The 21,639-nt window shown below is 51.5% G+C and overlaps 1 protein-coding gene across 3 annotated transcripts in view; it reads right to left on the bottom strand.

The window, feature by feature from the left end:
• LOC111156595 (ninein like) overlaps nt 1–21,639 on the bottom strand; it is a 143,355-nt gene that overhangs the window by 30,814 nt on the left and 90,902 nt on the right. For 2 of the 3 annotated variants that reach the window (XM_022517580.1, XM_022517583.1), the window contains exons 9-17: nt 21,312–21,448; nt 19,832–19,972; nt 14,624–14,798; nt 13,429–13,539; nt 12,743–12,823; nt 6,671–6,800; nt 4,370–4,479; nt 3,058–3,386; nt 818–956 (exon numbers count right to left, since the gene is read on the bottom strand). In XM_022517580.1, the coding sequence (XP_022373288.1) occupies nt 818–956; nt 3,058–3,386; nt 4,370–4,479; nt 6,671–6,800; nt 12,743–12,823; nt 13,429–13,539; nt 14,624–14,798; nt 19,832–19,972; nt 21,312–21,448 (1,353 nt within the window). The remainder of the gene's footprint in view (nt 1–817; nt 957–3,057; nt 3,387–4,369; nt 4,480–6,670; nt 6,801–12,742; nt 12,824–13,428; nt 13,540–14,623; nt 14,799–19,831; nt 19,973–21,311; nt 21,449–21,639) is intronic. The other variant, XM_022517582.1, reaches the window with a different exon arrangement.

Here is a 21,639-nt window from a genome sequence, read left to right as displayed (position 1 = left end):
GTGCCCTCCTTGGCCTTGTCCCTGCTGTGCTGCAGCCCCTGCTCCAGGTTGCTCTCCCCAGGCTGGCCCTGCTCCTCCACAGCCTGCCCTTGGCTCCCTGCGGGGACCAGCCCCCCATTCAGGTGCCTAGCTCGCTCTAGAACAGCCAGCGACATCTGTCTCTCCTCTGCCCACTGCAGGGGGGTGAGCTGGTAAGGCATCTCCTCCTGTTCCACAGAGCAGTTCCTGTGCTTCCATCTGGCTTCAGACCAGCTGAGCTGCTGGCAGGAGGCAATGGCTCCCCCAGAACTGCTCTCCTGTCCACCCCACATGGGTACACCTGTGCCCACCTCTCAGGGGGAGCAGAAGCCACCTCTTTGACAATGAGCACATGCTGACCATCCTCTCTGAAGCCAAGGCTCTCCAAAGGCTCTCCATGGGCCAGGGCTGGGCTCTGCCCAGCATTCACATGGCACAGGAGCTGGCCTGGCACATCTCTACCCCTGGTTTGCCCACGGCCACACCCATCACAGGTTCCAGCCAGGCCAGGGGCTGCCACCTCCTGCCTGCAGAAAGGGGCGTGGGGCAACCTGTCCCCTCCTGCTCGCGATCTGCCACTGCTGACCAATCCCACAAACAGGCCCACACCATGTCTGTTTCCCATACATTTTTTCCATTTCCTTCCTCCAGGCGAGCTCCAGCCTCTCCTCCTCCAGGGCGAAGGGCTTGCAAAGCTCTCCCTGTTCCCTGCCTGTCAGCTCCTGCAGCTTCAGCAGCTGACTTCTCCAACGTGGGTGCATCTCCTTCCCCCTGCCCTGCCTCTGTTCCTCCTGGTCACCTCGTGGATTTGCAGCAGGGGGCTCAGTAGCACCTCTTCCTTCTCCTGCCGAGGCTGCAGCACTAAGAGCTTACAGTGGGCAGCCTGCTGGGCTTGCATCCTTGAGAGCTCGTAGTTCCACACAACTTCAGCCTCTTTCCTACAGAAACAGAGCATGTCACAGGTACTGTGGGCAGAGCTCCAGGCCCAGTCCTACCCCTGGGTTGGAAAGGCCTCCTCACAGGCTCCTCTTGTCCTGACTGCAGACCTCCTCTGCCTGCTCTTCCCCTCACCCCCCATGCACCCTAGTGCCCCATCCATGCCCTGGGACCCTCCGTGGAGGGTCTATGGGAGGATATGCCCTCAGTGGGGTTGGGTTCTACATTTAGAAGCTGACACGAAACCATTCACATATATAACTGTTCAAGTGTAAGCTGATTATAACTAAATAGGATAAAAACTCAGAATCTGAGTCATGTAGGCCACATGTCCAGAGTTCAGTAGCCATGCACGGCTGGTGGCTGCCATCAGGGACAGAGAAGACACAGGACGTGTCCCCCATCACAGGAAGTACTAAGGATAGTGCTGGTCTAAAACTTTAGTGAGATGTGTGTATCTCGCCTACAGTTAAAGCTCCTCTTGAAAAGTCGGTTTAGTTGCTGGGCACCAGGCCTTCATGGCCCTGGGAGAGTGGAGTCCCAGCCAAGGTGAGGGCACTAAGGACATGTTCGTTGTTCTTGGCTGGCGTCGGCCTGAGAACAAGACACGTGGCCAGCTGTGGCTCTAGCTCCAGCCCAGGGAGGGACTGTGAGCAGCCAGCAGGTCCTCCAAATGACTGGCGCGGGCTGGTGGAAGGGGCTACCCTACACGGGCCCATCTGCTGCCAGTGGGGGCACAGCTCTAGGGTTTAAGAGAAAATAAAGCTCAGAGGAAGCACATGACTTAAAAATGACCTTTATCATCCTGTAGGAGAGTGACAGTTTCCATTGGCACCTGAGGGCCTGCTGCAGGGAGGAAGAAGTACCCACAGACTTGGGGGGTGGTCTGGTTCTTTCACAGCACATCCAAGTACTTGGGCTACCTCCAATCACTGAGCCAAAGGGGAGAGCACACCCACCCACATTGGAGGGCATGGTCTCTACATAAAGGTTGTCAAAATCCTGCAAGCAGGGGGTGACTGAGGCCACATGCACTCAGCTCCAGCACTGAACCGCACCGAGCCCTGCACAGGCCCTCCGTGAGGAGCATGGTGCAGTGGACCCCTCCACTATGAGCCATCTGCTCAGCACTGGGTCAACATATGCTGGGCGTGGTCATCCCCTCCTGAGCTAGGTGGGTCCTAGACACCCCTCAGGACATGGAAGGGCTGACTAACTAGCGCCATGGCTAAAATAACTAGTCACTCACTCTACCAAGTCAGACCCACTCAATAAGGAATGGGCACATGGATAAGTCTCATATAACTATGACACTGTTGGACACAAGATGCCATATTCCAGTTTTCCAAATAAACTTTTCCTGTCCTTTTCTCATAACTTCTGGCCTTTCCAAGAAACTCGCTAACCCAAATTACTTGTCTTTCCCATTGTTTTAGGGGTTTTAAAACTTGTATCCATATGCTCATGTCCTATAATACCATGTCCTAGAAAATGAGATACTAAAGGAAGAATGAGATACTAAAGGATGAGATACTGAAGAATTATTAGAATTATTAGAATTATTAGAATGAGATCCTAAAGGAAGAACATCTTTTCAAAGAACATTCCTTTTCAAAGGAAGAACGTTTCCAAGTGTGAGGCAAAATTCTACAAGGAATTTTAACTCCTAGGCTCTAGTTAACACATATTTTTAATACAAAGGGACAATCCCTACCTGATGACCTGTTCTTTCTTTCTATTTTATTTTATTCATTTATTATTTAGAGAGCGGGGGAGGGGGGTGCCTGTGAATGCGGGGAGGGGAAGAAAGAGAGGAAGACAGAGAATCTCAAGCAAATAGCACTGAGCATGCAGCCTGATGAGGGGCTCAGTTGTGCCTGCCTGAGAGCACGACCTGAGCTGAAACCAAGAGTCTAACACTTAACTGAATGAGCCACCCATGCACTCCTGACCTGTTCTTTCAATGCTCACCTAACTGCCCCAAGAAAAAGCACCCCTTTAGAAGGCACTAAGATTCTGAGCAGGTTGCTTGACGAAATTTCAAGTCTGGATTCTTGGCAAGCACCACTAGATGTAAGATCCTGAAAGGACACATCACCTGACCTGACTCGTGGCAGCTCAGTCCGATGCCTCTGGTGCTGCTCCTGCTCCAGCGGGTCCTGCTCTTGGGCCAGCGGCCCAGCCGGGCCAGACAGCGCCTGCATGCAGCACTGCCCCAAGTCCGCCCTCTCCGGGAGAGGGCCACGGGTCACCTGCTGGAGCTGGTCCTGCAGGCCTCGGATGAGCTCCTGAGACTTCCTAAGCAGCACCTCCAGGTCAGCCCTACGGCACTCCAGCATGTGGATCTCAAGCCTGAAGGCCTGCTGCATCTCCTCCCTCTCCTTCATGAAGTCCCTTCTCATCGCTTCCATTTCTCTTTCGTAGGAATTGACCTGAAAAGAGAAATGGGAGCAGTACTGATCAGGAGTCCTGAAAATGACTTACTGGACAACACAACACAGAAATACCAGACCTCTAGGCATGACACCCAGAGAATCGTGGCCCAGACCTAAAGAAGTACACAGGCCTGTGAAAGGAAAGAGCAGCGCTAAGGTCAGGAGAGCCTCTCCTGGTGCTGGTTTCGGGCGCTGTTGTCTCCCATAACCTTCACAAGGGCCCCAGGAGGCAGGTCCCGCAGATGGGTAACAGAGGCTAGGATCACGCTGGGCCAGATGCCTGGCCCGGCCATCCAGAGGGCAGACAGTGGGACAACTGAGAGAACTGCGGATCCTTTCTGAGACCAGTGCGTGGCTCTGAACATCCTCTGGCCCCTGGGGCATGACTACTGCAGGAATGTCTAGCTAATGCATCCAGAGAGCCCAGAGGCACAAGCCCAGGACAGGCAATCCCATCTTGCTGCTACTCTTATGCCTGATAACAAATCGTGGAAACAAGTCATGGAGATGTCCCTCAGTAAAACCCCACCACCAGTCTGCTAATTGAGCAGAGGACAAGCTCATCTAAGAAGACAGACTCAGCCACGGTCCTGGCCACAAGGCCACAGAGTACCCCACAAAGGGCAATCCCAGGGTCACATCAGCTTAGAACACAGATGGAAGCTGTAATTTCCTGATGGCAGTGTGGGCGGGGAGGTCTGGTCTCAGGGTGACCCCCGTGACACTCTGGGACCCATAACCCCATTCCCTCCCTTTACTGGTCATTCCTCTTCTCCTGCCTCCTTCCAAAGAAGGTGTGAGGCAGAATGTTCATTTTATTTACATTTCCCCATAATCTCCTGTCCCCGAACAGGCTTCCTAAGGGGCACAGGATCTAGGGCGCACGTGTGCACATGGAAACATGCACGCACGAGTGAAGCTTTCCAGCATGTGGCACAAGGCTCCTCTGTGTCCCTGTGGCCACCCTTACCCGCCCTGACCTTGGTCTCCAGCTGGATCTTGAGGTCTTGGCAGTGTTCCTTCACCTGCTCCACCATTATCTCCGTTTCTAAACTCACTGGAATGGAGTCACCAACAAATGAAATGATGCCTGCAAACAAGGAGATGTTCCCATTTCCACCCTGCCGAGGATGCCTAGGGCCGTTCCCAGCCCTCTGATCTGACATTTTGGCTGGCACTGAGTATTCAGCCCAGTCTTCTTCCACCATAACCCCTACCATGCACAACCTTCCATGGGCCCTTTCTGCAAGAGGAATGTGGTGCTGGCAGAGAAAGCTGACCCTGGTGGGTTTCCACAAGCAATGTTGAGTTCTCAAGGTAGCAGCTCTTTAGAAATCAGCATTCTGAGTCTTTGCCAGAACACACACTACTCAAAGATATAAGCAGGAGGCTCCCTGAAAGATCTGTCAGGCCCTTAGATTCCCTAAAAGATGCTGTGCATGGTACATTTACTGCTCCCTGAATTCTGTTCCCCGATGATGCCAGGTGCACAGAAGAACTGGGAAGACCGAGCAATGGCGACCTGTGGCAGTCAGTGCTTTACGACGAGGCACTAGGAGCCTTATTTCTTCAAGCTTTTTATTCTGGCTATGCCCTTTTCTTGGAGGCTTTATGTTACTTACTATTACATGATAATAACATGGCTTTTCAACAATATGTTGGGCATAATAAATACTCATGAGCCAAAGTTCTGGCAGATCACATGAAAGGGGACATGAGCGACCCCTCGCTCCTGAGGATTCTCCTCACTGACAATATCAGATGTTCTTGCTCATGTTGCAAGGCGCCTGTGGAACCACAAGCACCGTCCCCACCCCGGGGCACCAGGGACTCCTTCCTGGTGCTACTGAATAACGTGCCAAAGGGCTGACTCAGAATGTGAGTTTTGGCCACTGCTCAGGTTTTGTGTTGGTCCGAGGCTGGGAAAGTGAAGGGAGATGATACACCCCTTAACAATTTGCCATGAAAAAAACTGATAGAGTGAGGGTCTTGGGGCCTAGAGAAGTCAGGATAAGCACCTTGGTAAAGAAGGCAGCCCCTGACTTGTAAGCCGGATCTGCCACCTGGTTCTGGCCAAGTAGGTCCAGGTGAATGGGCGGCTAGCAGGAGTGGCTCCAGCTGGAAGCAGTAATGGTATGGCTGCCACAATCCACACAGCCCTTCTACCAAAACTCTCCTGTGGCAGCAGAGCCCTCTTCCTTTGAAGGGGCTGACAAAACTTCTGTGTTCAGAGGGAGGGCGGTGGGGGGCAAAAGGGAACAGAAAGGGCCCTGGTTGGGGGAGTCAGTGACTAGGGCTGCCTTCTGGTGCCCCAGTCGAAGGTCTTTTGGACAAGGGCCACCCAAGGTACAGGTCCCTAGCTCTGTTGCTCCCTGAGATCTGGCTGGTAGCTCTGGACAAGCATCCCATGCTCTGTGCATCCCACACTCCTCCAGTGACAAAGGGAGTGCCCCTTAAACATGGCGCACTGGGCCTCTTGGTACTTAGAGCTTGTCCCAAACTGCACAGGCTGAAGAGTTAAGGAGCGTGAAGCTCTGGTCTTTGTCAGGTAACTCCTTCGGTGTCAGTGCTATGCACAGGAGGACGGAGCTGGGCCTTCTGGGGTGCCACAGCTGTACCCCATCTCGACCCTTTCCATACCATCCAGAGAGTAAATGTCAGCCCTCTCTGTTGCAGTCCACATGAGGCCTCTGTGAATATCAGGAGTCTGACACATTTTACGTATTTACCTTCCCTCTCTGAGAGCTGTCACAGACCCAACACCAGATGTCATGCTCTGAGCATCAGACTCTGAGAGGGGCTGGGACACCACCACCCTGCTCACTCCAGCCTCCCCTCTCCTCCCTTACCTAGATGACTATGTCCAACGCATGCCGAACGCTCACCCCAGGGCATCTCTCTGGATCCTCCCCATGACCAAAGAAGCCCACTAGGACATGCCTGTCCTGAGGTCACTACCAGGTTATCATAAACTTCATCATTCCACCCAAACTGAAAAACCCTTACCCTTCTCCCTCCTCTACCTCCCTTTGTGGGGGGTGTTGTGGGTACTGTCCCTGGCCTTGGGTTACAGGCCCTTCTCCCACATGTGGCCACTCAAAGGACACATGATCCCTCAGAAGCCTGACAGGCTGGGCAGCTGGCCCCCCACTCCTGCAGAGTCCTCCTGGACCGGGGGGAAGCCCGTGCAGTGGGGGGAAGATAGACACCCACTGCCACCAGCCTCTGGTCTCCCACAGCAGGAGCACACTACCCATCACCTCCCAGGACTGGGATCCTACCTGCTGGTCCGTGTCCAGAGAGGAGCCGTTCCTCTGGCTGCGCATGGGGCTGGCTATGCCAGCTTGGGGGCAACCGTGTCTGCAGGCCTTCCAGTGCAGCCTGCAGCTCGTCATTGCGGTCCTGCAGGTCCTGTAGGGCAGAGCCAGACACCCCCTGCAGCCAGAGCAGCCGCCTGAGGAGCGGCGTGGAGCGGAGCAGTGTGAAGCCCGCCTGCCAAGAGAGCAGCTGAGTGCCAGGCACTGACTGCCAGCACACAACACTTCAGCGGCTCTCCTGCCTCCTAAGTGAGCCAAACAAAAGCAGGGGCCACTTCTCAACCTTCTAGGACCCTGCACCACTTTTGAGCACTCCATATACAGGACGGGTTCAGAAAAAAAAAAAGAGAGTGGAGTGGAAACTGAGGAGAAGTGTAGAAAACACAGAGAACCATAAGAGCTGAAACCCCAGGGATGTTGTGACGTGGGTGTGAGACAGCAGGGTCCCAGGATGTGTCCTGGGATTCTTTCCTCTGCTGCTGTTGAATCTGGGAAGTGTTCTTTCTACAGTTACTGAGCCAAGACGATACCAGGTGCTTCAGACCAAGGGCCACAGAGCCAAGATGATCGTACCAAACAGAAAGGATGGGGTTTGGGTGAGCACGCACCCTGGGGGAAGTGGAGGGATTGGGGAGGGTCATGAACGCTTCAGAGGAAGGGTCACATTTGCAACCAGTGTAATTCTGTCCACACGTGAAAGAAACATCTCAACAAGTACACCTGGTCACCTGTTTTTCAAATGGCTAGAAAGGGTAGAGTTAATAGTCACTTTCTCAGACAGTCCCATAGCCAGCACACCACAGCTGTTTGTGTTGCCATGTCCACTCATGACTCTGGGTCTGTGTCCTCCTTCTCTGGAAGCCTAGCAGGCCTGTGACTGCCCCATGGCAAAAGTGATGGCAAAAGTGATGCCCCATCTTCCAAGGGTGCAGCTTTTAACTAGCTTCTCCTTTTGGGATATTCCCTCTGGGGGAAGCCTAAGCTAGCTAAGGCCACATGGAGAGGACTTGGGGCCCAGCCCCTGGCACATCCACAAGGCTCCATATCCCTCACTGGGTTTTTAATCCTATTTAAGTATCCTCTCCAGGAGGCTCTCATTGAATAAACATCATCTTCCCAAAACTGTTCCTAAAGGCCAGCGCCTGGCCTGTGACTGCATCTCCCCTGGAGAAGGAGCCTCTCAGTGGCAGTTCTAGGTGGTGGGAGAAGTGACAGGCTCTGCACAGATTTTATCAGAAGCACAGATTCACAGAGGGTCATTGTACCTCATTCAGAATCTCCTAGACAAATATGCAAGTTTCCCCATGGAGGAAGTAGTTCTGTCTCGGGTGGGGGGAAGGGCAGGGCAGAAAGTTAGAGCTTTGGGACAAGTGTGCAAAGCAGAGCAAGCACCCCCTGGTTCCTGACATAGCCTGTGGTCACTGCTGCTCCAGCCCTGGGATGTCTAAGAAAGCAGCACTCACCACACAGGCCACCGAGCATCTCAGGTGTGGTGAGTCTGAATGGAAGTGTGCTGCAGCCTAAAATCTACACCGAATTTCAAAGACTGGATTCTAAAAGAAGGATTTAATGGTAACATTGTAGATATACTGAATTAAATAAAATATTAAAATTGATGTCACCTATTACTTTTTACATTTTTTTAATGTGCCTATCGGAAAACTTAAAATTATATGTGTACCTTGTATTGGAAATTTTGAAAATACACACACATCCCAGAAATTCAGCAGTGCCAGAAAGCAGATTCTCTTATGTGCTATGCTGGGGATAGACGTCTCTGCTCTGAGGACACAGCAGGGAGCGTGGCCACTTCTAACTGATGAGGGTGACATGCACCAGCCTAGGCACCAGCCATGGCCCCCAACTCTACACAAGGGGTGTCTGGTGGGGCTGGGGAGCCAGGCACATGTCTAATTCCACAGGGACTCACACTTACTTGGGGTGCCTATGGGTGCCAAAGGTGCAACTACACCAGCCAGGAATGGCAACAAGCCCATTTCCAGAATCCTGCAGTACTAAGGGTCTGAGGGGAGGGTGGGACTTCAACGGCAGCACTGGGAAGCATCGGAGAAGAAGAGGGTGCCAGCAGGCTGGCTGGAGCTACAAGCGAGGCCCAGGTAAGCACACACATAATGGGGGGGATGAAAAACCACTCAGGGATGGGCAATGGTGGGGACCTTGGTAAGGGCTGGTGTGTGTCTCAGTCCATTTCTGCTGCTATAACAAAATACCACAGACAGGGATTATCAAGAACAGAAATTTAGTTCTCGTAGTTCCGGAGGTTAGAGTCCATGATCAAGGTGCCGACAGATTTAAGGTCTGGTGAGGGCCTCCCAGTTCATAGATGGCCATCTTTTCCTGTGTCCTTATGGTGGAACAGATGGCGGAGCTCTCTGGGATCCCTTATATAAGGGATATTCTCTATATCCCTTATATAAAGCACTAATACATTTCACCTAATCACCTCCCAAAGACTCGGTACCTCCTAAGGCCGTCACACTGCAGGAATAGGCTGTAACATATGAATCTGGGGACACACAAGCATTCCATGGGTAACAGTGTGGAAATGCAGAGAGGGAAAATCTACATTTGGGGTTTCTGATCAAGGACATGCTCCTCCATTACAGTGTCCACCCAAGGCAACAGCAGAAACATGAAACAACAGAGAACTCTGATTAACACTTAACACTCCCCTTTAACAAAGGCAGCCTCACTGAGAAAATGGAGACTCAGAGTTGAAGGAAATGACAAGAAGCTGAAATGATAGTTAAGTAGGAAGAAGATTTGGCAACAAGGGAAAGCATGGTTTCCTTGCTAACAAATATCCTGGTCACAAAATACAGGGAAACACTGAGCAGTGACTTTGGAAAGGCTGGGAGATGCCCTGTGGGGAAGGCTGAAAGTCTCCACATCTGGAGACTGACTGTGATGCTCTAGCAGCAAAAACAGCAGAGTAGCAGGACTCCTCTGGCTCATGGGAGAATTCCAAGGGTCAACTTATAGGTGTGGAGTTGGGTGCTGGGCTTGGGAAATCATCCTTTGGCAACCATCATGGTAAAGACTGAAGCAGAGACTAAACCCAGGGAAAATTCTGATGAAGAGCAGGATGTTTATGTGGTCTTTATGTGTCTCCCCACTGACTGCTCATTTAGTTGCATGGGAGAAAAAAACAAACAAACAGTAATTATACAGTGGGGAAATTAGGCAACACCTTAACCAGGTGATCAAAAATTAACGTCACTGATGCGTCCCCCTGAGAACACATAATCTCAATTTAATCCAAAGGAAATATCAGAAAAACACAAAGTAAGAATATTTTAAAATATCACTTTAAAAATACCCATGTCAGAGACAAAAGCTGGAGGAAAGCCCTGTAGGCTGGATGTGCCCTCTCCCCACCCCCAATTCCAGGTTATCTTCACACCCAAGGTGAAGGTTTTGAAGGCGGACCCGATGGGACCTTTAATCGGGTCGTGAGGGTGGAGCCTCATGAAGCAGATCAGTGCCCTCCTGTTAGAGACCCTAGAGCTCCCTTGAAGGCAGCTTTCTGTCTGTCCCAGGAAAAGGGCTGTCACCAGATACCCGGCTGGCCTGAGCCCCCCACCTCCACCCCCAGGGCTCAGGAAATTTCTAGCAAAAGCTTCTGCCTAACTGTTCATCTTACTTTTTAGGAACTAAACTCCTTAAGCCTTCTGCCTAGCTGTCAATCTCACCTTTTAAAAACAAACTAACTGCTAGAAAGGAAAAAGCATTTGAAGAGGCTGGACTACAGATGAAGCAGAAAGTGCCAGAAGTGACCCACAGTTCCCTCAGCCTCATTATAATGTGAAAATCCCCTCTGAATATTCATCCCAAACTCTACTAAAAGGAGCCTGCTTTCCCTTGTTCCCTGGGTTTTAATGACTCCTGCAATCTCCCTGTCAGTACAAATAGAGTGATCTCACGAGGCAGCTCCACTGGGGTAGTCTCTGTAACTCACCACTTGGGGCTGAGAACTATGGGAACAGAATCTCTTGTTTATAAGCCCCCCAGCCTGTGTCGTCTTTGTTACAGCAGCCTGAATGGCCTGAGATGGAATGTTTCATGACAACCAAAGTCAGCATGTGACCCTCCGCGGGATCCGGTCCTACAGGGGAAAGGTCTAAAGGACACTGTTAGATTAACTAACAGAACAGAAATATGACTAGCAGGTTAAGATATTGTATCAGCGGGAATCAGAAAGTTACTAAGTGTGCCACAGTTAGGTGGAATGGGAAGCTGGGTCTTAAGGAAGAAAAGCCCAGACTTCTGGCTTTGGCACATTTCTGTGGTGTAAGTAACTCCCACCAGAGCTGATTTCAAGCTTTCCAAAGTGTAACAAGAAGCTGCCAAAACTCATGAACTCTTAACAATCAACTCTGGGGCATCTGCACACCCCTCCGCAAGGTAGTAGGACTAAGCCCGGTCAGAAAAGCGCACCGACCTGCTGAAGGGTAGAGTGGCCCCATGGTGCATGTCAGTCCCTCCCAGATGTTCAGAAAATCCCTGTGTATGCACATCCACACACAGCAAACAAGTATACAATGTGCACACAGAGTAAGATGTAAACAACAGGGGAATGTGGGCAAAGGGTATCCAGGTGCCCTTGCCACTGTTTCTACTTTTGTAACTTCATGTATTAGAAATTATTTTCCAATAAAAAGGTTCTTTTTTAATGCTCTAAATGTAAGTTTGAAACAGCAAAAATAGTCAAAGAATGAAAAGACCAATTTCTAAATAAATAGATTAACTAACACTAACATGTACTATATTTCTGATGTTTCAAAAAGTCAAATTTCAAGAAGCAGAAGTGAAGTGAGTAACAGTTCTTTGAGTAACAGAGTTCTGTGAGAGAAAGATGGGGTTTATGCCTGTTAGAAAGATCCAGGGCACTAAAGTAGCATATTAGTTGAGTTAGTTACAGGCTCTAAATCAAGGCAACAAGCTTAAAAGGAGGGAGGAAACATGACATGTCACTGCACCCCAACCATCAGGACACACCCCAACCCAATCCAGCACACGCCCGGGGGAGGGTCAGGAGGAGGGTGCCACAGCCGACCACACACACAGGAATTTCCGGAAGGGCACCCTAGTATTCGGGGTTGGGAGTGGAGGAAAGAGCACAGGGCAGAAAGCAGTAGGTTATATCACACTCCTGAACAGCACGCATGCTCACCTTTATCCTCTGGTGTTGCCAAAGCAACATGCAGCAGGAACAAAGTCAATTCTGACTTTACTTTGGAGGGAAATCATTAAGAAGTGAATTGGTAATAGACCCTTAAGATCATACAATAATGTTTTAGCTGTTGGGATCCTGGATAATTTTAAGAGTGTCACAGGGTGGTGGTATGTTTCAGCACCAATGACACTGTTCATCACCTCTGCCCTGCTCTGTGGTGTCTCTAACTGAACGGATGGCCCCCCGAGGTGTGGCTACCTGCATGGTGCCTTCAGAACTGGTGCCAGTCTCGCACCCTTGGCCCGCCCCATGGGGCTGAGCACGGGCACTGTGTAGGCAAGTTGGGTCCCCCCTCTTTATGGAACACGAGACTTGGGGGCCCTGTCTGTAGAATACAGGCTGAGATCAGAGGCTCCACCTGCTCTGCACATGCAAGGATGCTCCTGCCAAGACATGCTGGACTACCCTTCATGTGGAGGCCAGGAATGTGGCCCGCCATGAATGACAAGACGTGCATACCACCATCCAGATCTAAACCAGTCAGACCCTGATGACCTGTACCACCCACCCATCCCATGAGTTCCACACCCGCTCTTAGCAGGCATGGCTAAGGAGGGCTATGTGGCCTTCTGGCACCAGGAGATCTCTAGAGGGCCAAGCTCTTAGTACCTTCCCCAGCACCATCACTCTTGCTGCAAAGTGGGCTGGGTGAAGGGAGAGGGTGTGGGGCAGGGGTGCATGAGAGCTCCATGCACCAAAGACAAGAGCAATGGCCCCAGTACAAGACAAAGGCAATGTGATGGCTCAAGTTGGCAAAGGGGGCTGGGCGGGGCACGTACCCGGCACTTGCACTCATACTCCTTTAGGACCTCCGCGAACCGCTCCTCCTGGGCCAGGAGCTCTGTGCTCTGTGGTTCCAGCTAAAAGTCAGACCCACACAGGAAAATGACAGACAGGACCTTAGGCCAGGTAGAATGTGTGTTATTACCCTCTCGTGCTCCTCCCAATAGGCTCAGCATCTCTAGGTACAATCTTCCATCCCTCTTCCTCCTCCCTCCTCTCTTTTAAAAGACCTCAAGGCAAAAGGAGGCTCTGAGTTCATGGAAGGTGGTCCTACTCCCAGCTGGAGCCTGGGGTGCATTCCTGCCTCAGATGCCTGGGACACCCTCATGCAGCACCTCTCCTTCCCTCCTTTACTCAAAGTGATGGGCAGGGCCAGAGGGAGACATCTCATGATGGGCATGGAGCTCTCCTCTGTGTCCCTCACCACTGAGAACCCATCATGAGGGTCTGTGCAGATGGCACTGTCATTAAATGTCCAGCAGGCATAGCGTCGCTAGTGTACAAGTACCCTGGCACTGGCACAAAAAGGAAGAACACAGAAGGAGAGTTACCCTGCTGCTTTTCTCTCCATTCTAGCATTGTAGTGGGAAATAACTGAATTCACTCACCTATGTATTCTTTTTCAAGTCCCTGACAATTTTTACGCAGAACCCAGAAACTCAGAATCAGCAAAGGGACTTGCCTTGTCCTTCAACACAAACTCCAGGTCATTCTGAAGTTTCAAGACCAGCTTCTCTGATTCCGAAAGCTTTTCCACAACTTCAATAATCTCCTTCTGTAATCGACTGTTTTCCTATAAGACACAAGCCAGCAGTTTGCTGGACTTTGGGAGTGAAGGACAGAGCTGTGGGCAGCCTGTCTCCCCTCTGCATCAGGGACTTTTCCCTCAGCAGCACTCACAATCATGAAAGAAACCTGCAAATGCAGCATGACTGGTGCTCACTGCCTTGGCACCTGCAGTGGAGGCTGTGCTGGGGACCAGCACCACAGAGCCCCTCACCAGTGCCTGTCGCTTTCCCCACTGCCCCTTCTTTTCCCGCCCTGAATGTTCAAGGAGGCTATGAGTAACACAAGAAGAGGCTGGAGGCAATCCTTTCTGAGCTGTTGTCTGAAAGAGGGATTGGAAATGGGACCCTCACAGCTCAGATGTCCCCTGGGGGAAGAAGGCAGTGCCCATAGACACAGGGAACCAGTGAGAAGAGTAGTAAGGACACAGTTCAGGCAAGGACACAGCTTCTCCCCCAGGGAGACAGAGACCAGGCAGATGTGGAAAGAATCGGCTGTCTCCGAGTTAGGAGAGGAAGGCAGGAGCCCAGGAGGGACCAGGAGACATGGGGCCTGGGGACAGCTCAGTGGATAGAACCAAATGTAGGGTGGGTATGGGTCATGGGACATTTACCAAAGCCCAGAAAACCCCATTTGCTTCATGCTACACACCCAGAACTCCAGCAGGGTAAGCTTTAGGTTTTGGGATTTTGCTGATCCCACAGACACTCTGGTCTCAGGGTGGGGAGGGCATGCAGCAAAGCTGGCTGCGGCTGCTGACCCTCTCTGACCACTGTCACCCTGAGCCAGAGCAGAAAGTAAGAGCTCTACAGGTCCCCCATGACCAGAGAGAAGGAAGAGGCAATGCCTCTTGTGGAAAAGCCAGGACCCTACTGCTTTGGCTGAGAAATGTGTTCTCTCTGGCCACAGCTGATGCTACTCAGTTAGAAATCCCAGGCATTTCCCTACCATGGTAATGTAAACTTAAGATTCCTAGGAGGTTTCCAGCTCCTGACTAGGAAAATGTGGGGAGTGGGAGGATGAACATTCAGGCGACCTCCTTACTGTCATTCAGGGCAGGGTGACCTGGGGAAACACTGCTCCCCATCTACCTTCAGGGCCAGGGTCAGCTTCTCCCGGAGGCTGGCCTCCTCGGCCCGCAGGTGCTCCAGGTCCTTCTCCAGCACGGCCCTCTGCTTGCAGGTCTGCTCCCAGAACAGCTCACGTTCCCTCTCCACCTCAGATCGCAGGAGGCTCAGCCTTTCCCGGTACCCCTGCTCCAGATGTCTGTGAAGGACACCCAGTCATGTGTCAATATGTCATGTTGAGTCCCAAGGGGACCCCCAGACCCGTAATGACCCCCTCCTCTTGGGGGACATCCCCTGGGCAACTTGGCCTTTCTTCCCTGGAACCTTCCTGCCTGTAGCACTTGGCCACACTGTCTGGGACTCAATTGTTACTGCTTGACAGATGGGGTCACTGGGCCTTGGCTAAACTGCACATGCTGTAAGGGCAGGGGTCCTCCTTTAAAGCCCCCCTACCCTGGGCCTGATGGTGGATGTGTCCCCACACCCTCCAGGACTAGGAAGGTGACAAGGGAGGCCAGCAGGTCCCTGGAGCCTCTGGAGTAAGCTAGCCAGTGCGTTCTGTGGGTAGACCTCTCTGATGCCCTCTGCCCTTCAGCGACCTCCCACAGCAGGGCAGCCTGGATAACCAGCTGTGTACCAAAGTAAGCCCCTCTTGCAGGACCCAGGCAACATAAAACCTGCAGACTGCGAATCCCAAAGCAATCAGAGGGGAAGATAGGAGGCATTTCTCCCCCTCAGTTTCTGCTTACTCTTTTGTAAGAACTGATAGAAATATCAGCAGAAAAAGTGCTAAATCTTATTTTATTTTATTTTTTATTTTTTAAAGATTTATTTATTTGAGAGAGAGAGAGAGAGAAAACACAAGAACGGGGGAGGGGCAAAGAGATGCAGACTTGCCGCTGAGCGGGGAGCCTGACGCAGTGCTCGATCCCAGGACCCTGAGATCACGACGCAAGTCAAAGGCAGACGCCAACCGACTAAGCCACCCAGGTGTCCCCAAATCTTAGTTTTATCACTGAAACAATTGCTTAGCAGGATTTCTCAAACCAAGTCTCTCTAGAATGAAGAGGATCAAAACTCTTACTTCATTTAGCAGAGGGCTTGGCAATGTTAATAATTCAGCAAAGAACACCAGGGGTTTGTCCTTCTCCCCAGACTGTCCCTCCCACCCCTGCCCCAGACAGTCTAGACTTTCTCATCTCAGAACTTTAAGGAAAGAACACCCAGCAGGAAAGGAGATGGAGAAAGGGCAGCTATTACTTAGGGGAAAACAATAAGATGAATCTAGCTAATGTAACACTCCACAAACCTTTGGGGTAGTTTTAAAAAACACCTATTTGACCATATCACTGCATTCTTTAAAAGCTTTAGAAATATCCAACAAAAGAAAAATGGGTAAATAAAATATGGCAGATGCACATAACGGGATGCTCTGCAGTCATCATGAAAGCATATATGATATGATACCATTTTGTAAATAATTCTGTGCGTGGAAAAAAGAAGTAAAGGACATAAAAAACTTCAGGAGTGATAAGCTCTGAGTGAAATTTCTGCTTTTATTTTTACTTTTACTTGTTTTTCAATAATGAACATGTATCACTTATTTCTCTTATAATAAGAAAAACCCAAATGCAGCCATAACAGCTATTTCTAAAAACTCCTGATAATGCTCCATTACTCTGGGGCAAAATCCAAACTCACAGGGCCTTCATGGACCCCTTGACCAGATAAGGCTTCCAAGTTTGTGATTCTCTGACCCCAGGAAAGATATCAGAAAATTCTTCCCATGTGCTTGGGAGAGAAGCAAGCCTAATATGCCATGACTGAAGCAAATCAATTTTCAGTTATAAACTGATCTAAAACCAACTTACATTTAGCTCTTGGACACAATTCTTTAAAAAGGAATTTTCTCCCTTGAACAACATTAACCAAGGGTTGGCACATGGCAGTGCAGGGCAGACGGGAAGATCATGTGGGAGTCAGGCTGCTCCAGATTCTAGACAGGCCCCTGTGGGCCCCTCTTGCCCCATGGTCCCTAGGAGGCTGCGACCCAAGGTCTCAGTGGCACCAGAATCAGTCCCTCTCCTGCTCAGGCCAGATTCCAAGCCTCCAACATCAGTGGTGAGTCTACCAACAGACCCATGCTGTTAGAAGGGCCATGAGGAGGCAGGGGAGGCACCGAGAAGGGAATAAGTATGTCTGCAATCCCTCTGTTGTCCTCTTCCAAAGTTCCTTCAGTCACGCTGTGACTGAGAGAGGCTCACTCTGTGGAAACCCAAGATGACCTCACACTCTATTTTGTGAGATCAGGGAACTAAGGAGACTACACCAGGTGAGCAAAATCATACATCAGCAGCTGCAAAAGCCAACCAGCTAAGGACTCTAATTTCACCCACAGACACTTGCTCAGTTAGAAGTGGTCAGTGGGGAGGCTTGTGGCTGGATGCTAGAAGGGAATCAGCTGAATACAGACTGTCGATTGCTGACAGGAGCAGAAACAATATGCAGTTATTTCTTACCTAAGTCCTCCCTTGCGAAAAACACCACCCATGTTCCACACGGAGGGAAGGGCAGCTCAGCAAGGCCACAGCCAGCACGTCCACCCAGCTACTCAGTCACGGTATCATGGCTGGTCTCCCCACCCGGGGTTCCATGGCCTTACTACCACCTCCTTACAGTGAGACCATGTTTATTTATTTTCTCAGGTTTGACTAGAAATATTTTTGAAAATTTGATGAAAGTATCCTTACAGGCTACAGGCACCAAGCCCTGCTGATGGTCTCCTGAACATCCCATTATCTTGTGAGAGTCTTTCATGCAGGAATACATACACACCATATACTCACACAGCCACACACACACACACACACACACACACAAGCACTCTTCCACACTATAGCCTTGATGCCACTTCTTGCACACCTCTTCTCCAAGCCAGGCAGAGGTAGGTGTGGACTTCTACTGGAGAGCAGACCAGGATCTCAGCCTGCTGCATCTGGCCTTCCCCAGCCACCCCCAGGAAGGAAAGGTTGTCTGAGGCCTCTGCGATTCCAAAGGCCTGTGGACTCAGATGGGTGGCCCTGCTCAGCTCTGAGTCTGCTCCCCCACAGACCAGTAGGGATAGGCAGTACCCTCCTTTGGAACCCCTAGTGCATGGGTCCTATGGGAGGGTGAGCCGGTGGGGCCCTCTCATGTGCTGACCTAGGATGGCAGTATGTGACTCCAGGTGACCTCAGCTTGGGAAGAGCTCCTTCTGCCTAAGGGTCTGTTTTCTTACACTCTGAATACAAGGCAGACCAGGGCCTCACACTCTCTTTTCTCAGAGAAAGCATATGACAAGGAGATGGGAGACCTGGCTTCAACTTTTAGGCCACATTGGTTGTGTGATTATGGCATGCTACTACACTGCTACAAGCCTCAGTTTCTTTGGCTGAAAAATGGGGCCAAAATGGCCTATCTGGATAACTATGGCTGCGGAGTCAGGATACCCAGTGCACAACAGGAGCACAACATATCACAGTTTCCCAGGCTGCAACAGAAGCTCCCTCCTAGGGGGCTGAGGGGCTCCTCAACCTACAGACCTCCAGCTGCACAGTGAAAGCAAGGCGCCCAGCATCTCTGCTGAAGATGAAACGGGCTCTTGGTCTTCGACCCTTACTGTTCAGTTGGGCACAATCAACTGGCCCTGTATGGCTATGAAACCACCCCCCGTATCCACTATGGCCACGTTGTGAACCTCGGAGCCCCAGGAAAGCAGGCTACACCCCTCGATGTCTCCAATCCCTCCCACTGTGAGCCATGGAGGCGAGGGCTTTGTAACTGTGACCGTGACAGTCCCCACACATGGCAGGAGTAGGCCTTTTTGGGATGGTGCTCAGAAGCCTGCTGTAAGATGGATGGGGGTAGGTAAAATGTCTGTACACTGCCCACCCAGGGCCACGCATGTGGGAGCTTCATGTAGGTCATGTCAAACACTGCCAGCAAGGCTGGGGTGAGGAAAGGGTTCCCTTCAAATGCAACCACACAAGACAGTGAGAGGCAACATCCCAGAGATGCAGGAACCAGATGGCTGGCTTATCACAGGCTCTCACACACCTGCTCGTTGAAGCCACATACACCACCTGAGTTCTTCCTTAAGTTACCCGTTTCGAGGAGGCCTGTGCTCAGCTACCCGCAGGCATGAGATGTGCCTGGTGGCTACAGGCACCAAACCCCACTGAGGGCTCAAACACAAGGACTGGTAGCCTCCCACCCAGAGCACAGTCTGTCACCATTCCCACTTCACAGCTGAGGAATCTCAGGGGCTCCGTCCACCCAGGGTCATAGCAAGGGCTGCTGAGGGAGAATGAGGTGGGAGGCTCATAGCCTCCCAGTGCCCCCACTACTACAACTACCGAGAGCTGAGTATAGCACACTGGTTTTCCACAATGCACACCCTTTGCTATCCTTGAGGGGACACCTCCAGGTGACAAAAGCTTCCAGAAAGTGAACAACCAGCTCAGCCCTGCCAGGGAAGCATAGCACAGACTGTTCCCCGCAGTGGGGTGAAAAGCCCCTCCTCTGCTTGCCCTAGCCTGGGGGCTGATCTTCAGGCTGGATTTCTTCACATTTTGGTTAATAAACCAGAGAGGGGGGTTTTGTCTCCATAAAAGGTCAGAAATCCTTCCCTCTGGTCTGTGCAGCCACCAGCCCCACCAGTGCAACAGACCGCTCACCAGGAGTCTGCTTAACCCATTGTACCTCATAACGTCTGAGGTCAGGTTTCAGGCTCTGGGCTTCTCCCACCATGCCAGGCTCCTTTCATCAGGCTCCCAAACCATTCACCAGCCCTCTTTCAAAGCATTCATCCATGTCACCAGCCACAGGCACATACAGAAGACCCGGGTTAAGTGGGACAGACCCCATTAATAAAGCAGAGAATGGGAATTTTCCCTGCAGTCCACAGGCACACATAGCTGGATGCCCCTGCACATGTCCCCACAGCATAAAGAACAAGGCTGTTTTTTAAATACACCCCTCTTCTTTCCAGGAAGGACATTCCCAGAGGCGCACCTTCAAGATTTCTACTGGCTCAGGTGAAACAGGAGGGCCTCAGCTCCAGTATGTTCATGACCACAGCCTCAGCTAGCAGCAATGCCACATCCACCACTCACCCGTGGCCAGCGCTAGAGAATCACCACCCAGCTGCTAAGGAGCTGCCACCCTGGGCTTGGGTATGACCCCAAGACCTACTGGATCTTCTTCTCTGTGAGCTGCTCTAGGGCAGAGTGACAGTCATCCATCTCTTGCACAAACTCCAGGTTCCTCTTCTCCGCTTTCTCCAGGTCCTGCCTCGCCTTGTCTCGCTCCTTTGCCATCTGCTCCACTTGCCCCCTGCCACAGGAAGGAAACAGGGTGAGATGAGGACACCTGCTCTGGGTCCAGCAAGCCCTGTGTCTGCATGAATGACAAAAGGGGCTGCATTAACGGGGTGCTGAGCGTGGGCAGTGCTGTGCTCTGACCTCACTGCCACCACCAACCATCTCCTGAAATTGGTTTCCAGAATTACTCTGTCCCTTTTACAGGTGCACATACTGAGAGAGAGGCTAAATGATGTGTCAAGAAGGTTTCTAGAATGTTTCTGAACCAAGGAAGTCTGAACCTAGAGCCTTACAGTGTGCCACACCTTCGGATGGCCCAGAACAGGTGAAAATTTATCCATGCCCCCTCCCCTCCTGTCTCCTCTCCCAGGGATCCTCAGCACCTAATCTGGGACTAGATACATGAAGGGGGAGAAGGCTGGCCACCCATCGTCCTGCCTGGTCACACCCCGACACCTGCAGCCTGACATCCAGTTGAGTCCCCCAGAGCAGGTCACACCTGCAGCTCTACACTCCCCGACACCTGCCATTTTGGTGACCATTTCTCCCCCTGAAGAGCATGGAGCTTTTCTTCCTCTACCTTCCCAAGGCAGAGTCTTTCTGGGGTCCTATTTGCAGAGCTGCCTGAGGTCAGAAAGCTCACCCATCAGCTCCTAACGGGATGCAAAATCTTGAGGACAGAAATCATGATTTCTTTTCTGCAGCTTTGGAACACCAATAAACACAAACGATCTTTACGCCAATCTGCTGAGCAGACAGATGGCCTGAATACTCAGCTAATCGAAAGCTGAACTAAAATGGAACTCTTTCTCTGCCCCTCCCCCCTCACTTTGCTCTTGGTGACCATGTTGAGGAACACTTTGTTCTCTTCCCCAGCCAACCGCCCCAGCTCAGGAGCCCTCTGCGTGCTCTTGGAACACATCCCTGCCGGCTGGAGGATTTTAGCCTCTGCATCCAAGAGCTCCAGTGTCAGCAGGATGAGCATCATGTTCAAATGCCCCCTTTGGAACCTTGCTAACAGGGGCTAAGGGAGGACCTCGACATCAGTTTCTAAGTGTGAAGACAGGCCAGTGACTCTGAAATTCTGTGGCTGTAAAAACCCAATCAGCAAGGCCCCCACAGGCCACACACAGGGATGTCACTCAAGGCATAGGGAGCACTCAGCTCTTTCCCTGTCCTCCCAAAATGCCCACTAAAGGAGAGCCAGTGGAAAAGGTGGTGTCGAGCTCCCTGGCCCCTGGGACTGGCTTGGGGTAGACAAGGGCAGAATGCCCATTTCCCGGGACTTCCCACCACTCAGCAGGCTGGCTAGCTGTGCCCACCCCCCCAACCCCAACACACTGAGCTCTTACTGGCGGAAGGTTAGCTCCTGGCGGTAGCAGGCCAAGGCTGCCTGCTGAGTGGCACCACCAACCATCATAAGCTCGTTCTCAAGGGCCCAGGTCAGCTCCAAAAGGTTCACCTTCTCGTCCACACTGAAGTCGAGACTCTGGAAATAGCAAAGTCTGTTGGGCAGGAAAGGATGTGTGGCTTCTCCAAACACCTCCTGGCTTTCCTAAGAGGAGGCAGGGCCCAGATCCACACTGTCCTATAGGCAGTACCTGCCAACTTTTCTATGTGTAGTCTCTGCCTCTATACCACTCATCTTATGGATGTGGATGTGCTCCAGGCTGGACAGAG

Source organism: Enhydra lutris, unplaced genomic scaffold (assembly GCF_002288905.1).
Source record: "Enhydra lutris kenyoni isolate GAN:26980312 unplaced genomic scaffold, ASM228890v2 scaffoldscaffold47, whole genome shotgun sequence".
In the NCBI taxonomy this organism is placed as follows: domain Eukaryota; kingdom Metazoa; phylum Chordata; class Mammalia; order Carnivora; family Mustelidae; genus Enhydra; species Enhydra lutris.
The sequence above is the reverse complement of the archived record's forward strand: the minus strand, read 5'-3'. Positions and strand labels throughout refer to the sequence as shown.